This window comes from Ascaphus truei, chromosome 7, assembly GCF_040206685.1.
Source record: "Ascaphus truei isolate aAscTru1 chromosome 7, aAscTru1.hap1, whole genome shotgun sequence".
Taxonomy (NCBI): Eukaryota; Metazoa; Chordata; class Amphibia; order Anura; family Ascaphidae; genus Ascaphus; species Ascaphus truei.
The window spans coordinates 22,559,387-22,568,423 of NC_134489.1; the positions used below are offsets into that span (position 1 = coordinate 22,559,387).

Below are 9,037 nucleotides of genomic sequence, written 5' to 3' on the forward strand. Positions count from 1 at the left end.
AGTATTATGTTATATATATATATATATATATATATATACACATACACACACATATATACATACATACACACACACACACACATATATACATACACACACACACACATACACACACACACACACGAAAGTACACCCTCTGACTTCCATGGTTTTACATATCAGGACATAATAACAATCATCTGTTCCTTAGCAGGTCTTAAAATTAGGTAAATACAACCTCAGATGAACAATAACACATGACATATTACACCGTGTCACGATTTATTTAACAAAAGTAAAGCCAAAATGGAGAAGTCATGTGTGAAAAACTAAGTACACCTTATAATTCAATAGCTTGTAGAACCACCTTTAGCAGCAATAACTTGAAGTAATTGTTTTCTGTATGACTTTACCAGTCTCTCACATCGTTGTGGAGGAATTTTGGGCCACTCTTCTTTACAACATTGCTTCAGTTCATTGAGGTTTGTGGGCATTTGTTTATGCACAGCTCTCTTAAGGTCCAGCCACAGCATTTCAATCGGGTTGAGGTCTGGACTTTGACTGGGCCATTGAAACACCTTCATTCTTTTCTTTTTCAGCCATTCTGTTGTAGATTTGCTGGTGTGCTTGGGATCATTGTCCTGTTGCATGACCCAATTTCGGCCAAGCGTTAGCTGTCGGACAGATGGCCTCACATTTGACTCTAGAATACTTTGGTATACAGAGGAGTTCATGGTCGACTCAATGACTGCAAGGTTCCCAGGTGCTGTGGCTGCAAAAACAAGCCCAAATCATCACCCCTCCACCACCGTGCTTGACAGTTGGTATGAGGTGTTTGTGCTGATATGCTGTGGTTGGGTTTCGCCAAACGTGGCGCTGTGCATTATGGCTAAACATCTCCACTTTGGTCTCGTCTGTCCAAAGAACATTGTTTCAGAAGTCTTGTGGTTTGTTCAGATGCAACTTTGCAAACCTAAGCCGTGCTGCCATGTTCTTTTCAGAGAGAAGATGCTTTCTCCTGGCAACCATTCCAAACAAATATACTTGTTCAGTCTTTTTCTAATTGTACTGTCATGAACTTTAACATTCTAACTGAGGCCTGTAGAGTCTGAGATGTAACTCTTGGGTATTTTGCAATTTCTCTGAGTATTGCACGGTCTGACTTTGGGGTGAATCTGCTGGGACGTCCACTCCTGGGAAGATTGGCAATTGTCTTGAATGTTTTCCACTTTTGAATAATCTTTCTCACTGTAGAATGATGGACTTTAAATTGTTTGGAAATGGCCTTATAACCCTTCCCAGATTGATAGGCAGCAACAATTGCTTCTCTAAGATCATTGCTGATGTCTTTCCTCCTTGGCATTGTGTTAACACACACCTGATTGCTCCAGACCAGCAAACTGCTAAAACTTCGGCTTTTGTAGAGGTGGTCACACTTGCTGATGATCAAATAATCAAGGGCATTTAATTAGCAGCACTTGTCTGCTACTTAGCATCTTAATTCCTATGGAAGCAGTAAGGGTGTACTTACTTTTTCACACATAGCTTCTCTATTTTGGCTTTATTTTTGTTAAATAAATCATGACACTGTGTAATATGTCATGTGTTGTTGTTCATCTGAGGTTGTATTTATACCTAATTTTTAGACCTGCTAAGGAACAGATGATTGTTATTATGTCCTGATATGTAAAATTATGGAATTCAAAGAGGGTGTCCTTTCTTTTTCACATGACTATATGTGTGTATATATATGTGTGTATATCTATCTATATCTATCTATCTATATCGATATCTATATCTATCTATCTATATATATATATATATATCACTGGAGAGGTGTGCAGGTCGTCAAAGGGTTCATTAACCCAGTAATAAGGCAGAGATGACATGAGGAGGCTTTAGTGTGCTCACCTTCTCCGCAAAGTCTTTGTCTGGTCTTTCTTCCACCTGCAAGAAAAAATAAATAAAAAAATATATATATATATTTGTGTTGTAGAAGAGTTGGGATTGGGGTTTTGCACAGAACATCAGACCCAGCGAAACTGGCCTGCAGCACCTTAGCAAGGTGTTGTGTAGACAGGCTTGTCCACCAGAGGGTGCAGCCCTACAATGATGGTAGCCTGTAATATTGCAGTGTGCGCACACACTGGATAAATCTATTCGTTGTCCCCTGCAATGCATTGTAGTGTAGGACCATACGAGCCGGATACATTATTATCCCTGGTTATTCATATTAACAGCAAGCTCACCATGCTAAGAACACACAGCCAGTTGTGGGACAGAAATGATCATGTCTGTAACCAAACTGGCGTTAAACCCTTTTACTGCCAGCAACAAACTGCTCTGTACTTTAAGGGGATGTGGGGTCTTTCCAAGGAAGCCGATAAGATAACAAAGAGGTTTTAGTTTTCCACACTGCGCAAGTATAAAAGATAGTTTAGAAAGGGAAGGGGGAGGGGTACAGATTAAGGGTCATTTCTAACCACAATGTAGTTATTTTCCCTTATGTAACAAATCATGCAAACATAAAAATGAGACCAAAGCTTTGCCCGCACATGGGTTGGCACTGCCCTTAATGACCTATTGCTTTAACTCCTCCATTGCCAGAACGGCAATTCATTGCTTCTGGCAGTAAAGCGGTTAAGAGCCTATCCCCACCATATATTCCATCTGATCGGCGCTTCTATTTCTATATGGGAAATTATTTAGGGATTAGCACGAAACCGAGTATCTGGTTAGTGAGTCACCACACGGCACGGTTAGATCACCCCCACCCCGCCACTCACGCCCAGCTTTGCAGGGACTGTGACATCTTCCAGGTGGCTCAGCGAGGTGACACTGCCACCGGCAGAACCGCGGCGAAACACAGGGGGCTCCGAGGACTGGGCAACAAGAAAACGGGCAGTGGTTAAAAAAAAGTGACCCTGTCCTGGGACTGGAACCCCAACGACGACACCCAGAGGATGAGGGGACATTTTAACCCATTGGCTGCCAGGGGGTCCTGCAAGGTAAGGGGTTTAATGAGGGCCCAGGGCTCCCTTCGACCCTTGAAAACTCCCTGATTTTTAAACACTAGAATATGCACATTTTATTTTAACGGCAGGCCTTGTGATTCATTTGTAATGCTGGTATATAAAAACTCTGGAACACACATCTTCAGCTCTCGTCCATCCACTGCTGGATGAGGCCTACCCAATGATCTTCCAGGTGCTGCGGTTGCAAGCCTCTCTTCTCCCCGTCGTTCCAACACCTTTCCCGATTTCATCCTCCCATCTTACTGTTGGTCGTCGTCTTGGTCTTCTAAATCTGCCTTGGAATCCAGTCGAGTTCCATCTTTGTCCAACGTTGGTCATTTGTTCTTGCGATGTGTCCGGCCCACCACCATTTTAATTTCTTCACCTTTGTGATGTCACAGACTTGCGTGTGGTTTCAAATCCATTCATTGTTTTTCCTGTGCCTTCGAGTAATACCCAGCATGCATCTCTCCATACTTCGACTTGTCTGAAGCTTCTGAATTATCTTCGCATTTAGGGTCCAAGTTTCACCTCCATATGTAAACATGGGCAGAATACGCTAGTTGAAAATCTTCTTCAGGCAGAGTGGAAGGTTCCCTTGAAAGATTGTCTTGTGTCTTCCAAATGCTCTCCACCAATCTTCATTCTCATATTGGTTTGGTTCAGAAAGGTTTCCATTCATTGTTACTTGCCAGCCGAGATGGACATGGTCTGCGACTTCTTCTAGTTTTCTATTCCATTTATTTCGATCTTTGCAGAGTTGACACATTTGTTGTACATCACTTTGGTCTTGCTGAGATTCATATGGAGGCCCACCTTTTTACTTGCTTCGGTGATTTTGTTACTGGAGGACTTCTGGTGAAAGAAACAAGACCATTTTGCAAGGGAACTTTGCCTGTAGAAGAAAAGTTTTCGATCAGTGTAGTTTGCCCGTGTTCACGTATGGATGTGAAACTTGGACCCTACATGAGAAGATAATTCGGAAGCTTCAGACAACGCAAAGCAGTATGTTGAGATGTATGCTGGATATTACTGGAAGAAATCAGGAAGAAGAATGAATGGGTTCAAACCCAAACAAACATCTGTAACATGATCACAAGATTGAAGAAATGAACATGGCAGTGGCTGGACATATTGCAAGAAAGATCGTTGGACAAAGATGGTACTCTACTGGATTCCAAGAGATTAAAAGACCAAGACGACGACCAAAAGTAAGATGGGAGGACGAAATGAGACAATTTGTTGGAGCAACGTGGAGAAGAGAAGCTTGAATCCACAGTACGTTGAAGATCGTGGAGGAGGCCTTCATTAAGCAGTGGTTTGACAAGGGCTGATGACGATATACACACACACATATGGTGGATATGCAGGTACACACTGCCCCTCCCAGGACCCGGATTCCAGCAGGCAAGCTCTATATGAGAGCAATAAGGCACTCTGATTAGGGTAGTGTGCGACACAGCAGGTCTGTAGCTCCCATGCACAAATACTGGGATGGACAGACTGTAACTTAAGAGCAGGGGTTAATGCGACAGAGTAAGAAGACTCCTCACCACAGGGCTGGCACGGGCAGAACTGGCACGAGAGGAGGCCCGGGACCCAGAACCCACATAACAACTGTGCTCAGAGGGCTTCGGAAAACAAGCAAGGGAGAGAGGGAGAAAGAAAGGAGAAAGAGAAAACAAGATAAATAAGTTATTAGCACAAGAGAGGGTCACAAACTCCCAGTAGGAGAAAGGGGACAATACATCAGAGAGGAGACACGCTGAATATGAAAGAGGGATGCAGATAACAGTGCGAGTCCTGTGACAGTGAATGGGTTAAGTCCCAAGTTTGGTCCCGTTCGACATCAATCATACAATCCCACTCCCCTCCCCCGCCACGAAAAGCACAAGCTAAGAGGCATCCTAAAAATAACCCAGTGTGCCAGAGGTTATTAGGAATACAGCTCGGATAAAACTATTCCGGGCATCCCAGCACTGCATAGTCAGGAGGGCGCAGGGACACAGCAGGGAACACAGGGAGCCCAGGACATATCATATAGGGGCACAGCGGGGAACACAGGGAGCACCGGATATATCATATAGGGGCACAGCGGGGAACACAGGGAGCACCGGATATATATCATATAGGGGCACAGCGGGGAACACAGGGAGCACCGGATATATCATATAGGGGCACAGCGGGGAACACAGGGAGCACAGGATATATCATATAGGGGCACAGCAAAGAACACAGGGAACCCGGGACATATATAGGCATAGTGTGGAACACAGGGAGCACCAAACATATCATATAGTGACAGAGCAGGGGGAACAGGACATATATACCGCAGTGGGGAACACAGGAAGCCGAGGGGATAGGGCGAGTGGAACTGGGAGCTTAGTCACCTGACACAGACTACCTAGAAATCAATCAGTCGGCTATATTTACTAAGCAGAGTATTTAATTGAACAGGGCATGAGGTGCCTTACAGCTTAGCCAAGTATGGCCCTCAGTGTGCATAGCAAAGCAGGTATCCTTATCCATCAAACAGGCATTACTGCTCAACCAGAATAACAACAGCAGATGCCAGTCCCATGCATTACTGCTCAACACAGCGTCACAGAGCAGATGCCAGTCCCAGGCATTACTGCTCAACACAGAATCACTGAGCAGACGCCAGTCCCAGGCATTACTATAAGGGGATATCATGTGCAGGCAATGACAGAGGAACAGCAGAAATGATCTCACAGGCCGGGAGCTGGAGGCGCTGTAGCGGCGGCTGCTGCTTGCGACACCCTCATCATATAGGGAGCCCTGCGAGCAGAGAACAGGGTCAGAGGGAAAGGAAATAAAAGCGAGGAGAGAGAGAGAGGGAGAGACCAGAGAGAGAGAGAGACCAGAGAGAGAGAGAGACCAGAGAGAGAGAGAGACCAGAGAGAGAGAGACCAGAGAGAGAGAGAGAGAGAGAGAGACCAGAGAGGGAGAGAGAGACCAGAGAGAGACCAGAGAGAGAGAGAGAGAGAGAGACCAGAGAGAGAGAGAGAGAGACCAGAGAGAGAGAGAGAGAGACCAGAGAGAGAGAGAGAGAGAGAGACCAGAGAGAGAGAGAGAGAGACCAGAGAGAGAGAGAGACCAGAGAGAGAGAGAGACCAGAGAGAGAGAGAGAGAGACCAGAGAGAGACCAGAGTTTAGACGAGAGAGAAAAAGGATCTAGAAAGAGAAAACAGTGACGAGAGAAAAATAAAAGAAAGGATAAAGGAAAGGCGGGTGCAGGAGAGAGGACCCACCCTCTGAGACCGGGAAGGCAGAGTGTTACAGTTGAGCAGGGAGGGCTGCAGGAGGGAAGCAGAGAGTTAAATATAATAATGAGCAGCAGCAAATAGTTCTGTCCTGTCCCTGTGGGGCAGAGCTGGGAGCAGTGTCAGGGCTCTGCTTTTAATAACAACGTGCATGATCTCTTATCCACTGAAAGGGTTAAACAGACGTCAACTTACACTGCATTATACTACACCCGCAGGTAGATTGCAAGCTCCCTGGGCAAGGGACTCCTCCCCTACTGGGCCTGTATGTGCCCATGTGTGAGTTGTCTGGATGTTGTACTGCACTAGGGATTATGTTGGCACTACATGAGCAATAATCGCTACAAAGCCAATGTGGAAAGGAAATAAACTGTATACATATATAAAAAGGGAGACAGACAGACAGACCCGGCTTCCATTGTGCACCGACGGCTGAGGCTTGGAGCTCAGGGGAGCACTGGCCAGGCTCAAATCAGAGTAATGACCGCTCTGTATATAGGAGGGAGACAGAGAAGACAGAGGAATGAGGACCGCGTTAAATCTGAACATCTCAAACACACGAGGTTTGCCAGACGCCCTCACGGCCCTTGCATGCCGTGCAGTAACCCTGTAAGTGCTGAAGCAGCCTGCTAGACACTGCAGAGCACTGAAGGGATTAAGCTTTTTCCCAGTGCTCTGCGTTGGATCGCTTTGCGGCCCAGGCTTCCCCAGTGATGAATGGGTTAAGCCACTGGTGGGCAATAGACAGCCCCTGGGTGCTGCATGCAGATCTCGGGTCTTCACCTGTGACCCCCAACAAGTGTCCCAGCAGCCAGCAACCTGCTCTTCCCGCTCTCCCCAGTGGAGAAGCAGCAGAGATATTGGTGCGTGGATCGTAGCTTCTCCCCACTCACTGATTAATGACCATGAGCTGGTACATACGGTCTCTCGCATCTCCTGTGCCCACCACTAGTTTCCAGGGTAAGAGCAGCGGGGCAGTATTCACCAGTGCACTATTATTCCGCTAACAGGGGGAGGGGACGGGATAGGAAGATGCTCCTAGCCACGGCTACAACATGCAGAGTCGCAGTGCAGAGAGGAGCACACACCCACTGTGTATTACAGGCCCCCCTCGTGCAGTGTCACAGTACAGAGCACACACCCGCTGTGTATTACAAGCCCCTCGTGCAGTGTCACAGTACAGAGCACACACCCGCTGTGTATTACAAGCCCCTCGTGCAGTGTCACAGGGCGGCTTCTCACATGGACAGCTAGAATATGAGCTCAGAGCCACATCTCTGACCCAGCCAGGCATTACTACTCCACCCAGAGTAACAGAACAGAAACCAGACTGGGCATTACTACTCCACCCAGAGTAACAGAACCCAGACTCAGGCATTACTGCTCCACCCAGAGTAACAGAACAGAAACCAGACTCAGGCATTACTGCTCCACCCAGAGTAACAGAACAGAAACCAGACTCAGGCATTACTGCTCCACCCAGAGTAACAGAACAGAAACCAGACTCAGGCATTACTGCTCCACCCAGAGTAACAGAACAGAAACCAGACTCAGGCATTACTGCTCCACCCAGAGTAACAGAACAGAAACCAGACTCAGGCATTACTGCTCCACCCAGAGTAACAGAACAGAAACCAGACTCAGGCATTACTGCTCCACCCAGAGTAACAGAACAGAAACCAGACTCAGGCATTACTGCTCAGTCAGAAGACAACTATCAGTATCGAACATTACTGCAAAAGCCACAATCGCAGCAGACAGAACTGCGCAATCCAGAACCATGGAGCATCTACTAGTCCTAATCCGTTACGGTTCATCCCATTCACAGTAAAAAAGCGACAGTTTAGTCTTTATAGCACAAATAAAGCAGCAATACACAGCACCACTACAATGCGATCCAGCATTCAGCCCAACGTTAGTGGCCAGATAACAGGCTCACAGCTTTCGTGCACACGTTCCACACACAGGGCTATAAAGAGCACAGAACCAACCAGCGCCTCCTCTTGTGGGGGCCTCCGGGCAGACAGGAGCGCCTCCCCACTGCCCGTGGAGCTCTGAGGGCAAAGGGAAAATGCCACAATTAACACAGATCTCTGAAGAAGGGAGCAGAGCTACTAGGACTCGCCCAAGTGGCAGAACCCTCCTGCCCCTGGGTAACAAAGTAACACAGGTACAGCTACTGGGTCTGATCCTCCTGCCCCTGAGTAACAAAGTAACACAGGTACAGCTACTAGGTCTGATCCTCCTGCCCATGGGTAACAAAGTAACACAGGTACAGCTACTAGGTCTGATCCTCCTGCCCCTGGGTAACAAAGTAACACAGGTACAACTACTGGATCTGATCCTCCTGCCCCTGGGTTACAAAGTAACAGGTACAGCTACTGGGTCTGATCCTCCTGCCCCTGGGTAACAAAGTAACACAGGTACAGCTACTGGGTCTGATCCTCCTGCCCCTGGGTAACAAATTAACTTGGGTACATATGAGCTGAGCAACTGAGTCTGACTCTCCTGCCACGTGGCAGTAAGTAACACTGATGCATAAGGAAGATGTGGTCTTTAGCCAGCCCTCTGTAGGGTAACACAGATAGAAGGAAGATAGGATCTATAATTCGTAGCATGGTAATCACTAAATACAGACCGTGCCCATACAGCGCTCCCATTGGACTTCATTGTGCCCTGTGTAAAGTATTTCTACTGTAACTACACTAGTGTCCAACCCTAGTTTCCGGCTGCTCTGTGCACCCCTTAGGCCCGTCACAG

General features: G+C 46.9%; 1 protein-coding gene across 31 annotated transcripts in view; it reads right to left on the reverse strand.

The window, feature by feature from the left end:
- Nucleotides 1-9,037, reverse strand: part of LRRFIP1 (LRR binding FLII interacting protein 1) — a 101,417-nt gene that overhangs the window by 20,545 nt on the left and 71,835 nt on the right. For 12 of the 31 annotated variants that reach the window (XM_075607325.1, XM_075607326.1, XM_075607302.1 and 9 more), the window contains 7 exons: nt 8,269-8,331; nt 6,686-6,766; nt 6,266-6,310; nt 5,727-5,792; nt 4,547-4,624; nt 2,754-2,861; nt 1,891-1,926 (listed from right to left, as the gene is read on the reverse strand). In XM_075607325.1, coding sequence (XP_075463440.1) covers nt 1,891-1,926; nt 2,754-2,861; nt 4,547-4,624; nt 5,727-5,792; nt 6,266-6,310; nt 6,686-6,766; nt 8,269-8,331 — 477 coding nt within the window. The remainder of the gene's footprint in view (nt 1-1,890; nt 1,927-2,753; nt 2,862-4,546; nt 4,625-5,726; nt 5,793-6,265; nt 6,311-6,685; nt 6,767-8,268; nt 8,332-9,037) is intronic. The other 19 variants (XM_075607299.1, XM_075607307.1, XM_075607305.1 and 16 more) reach the window with 12 other exon arrangements.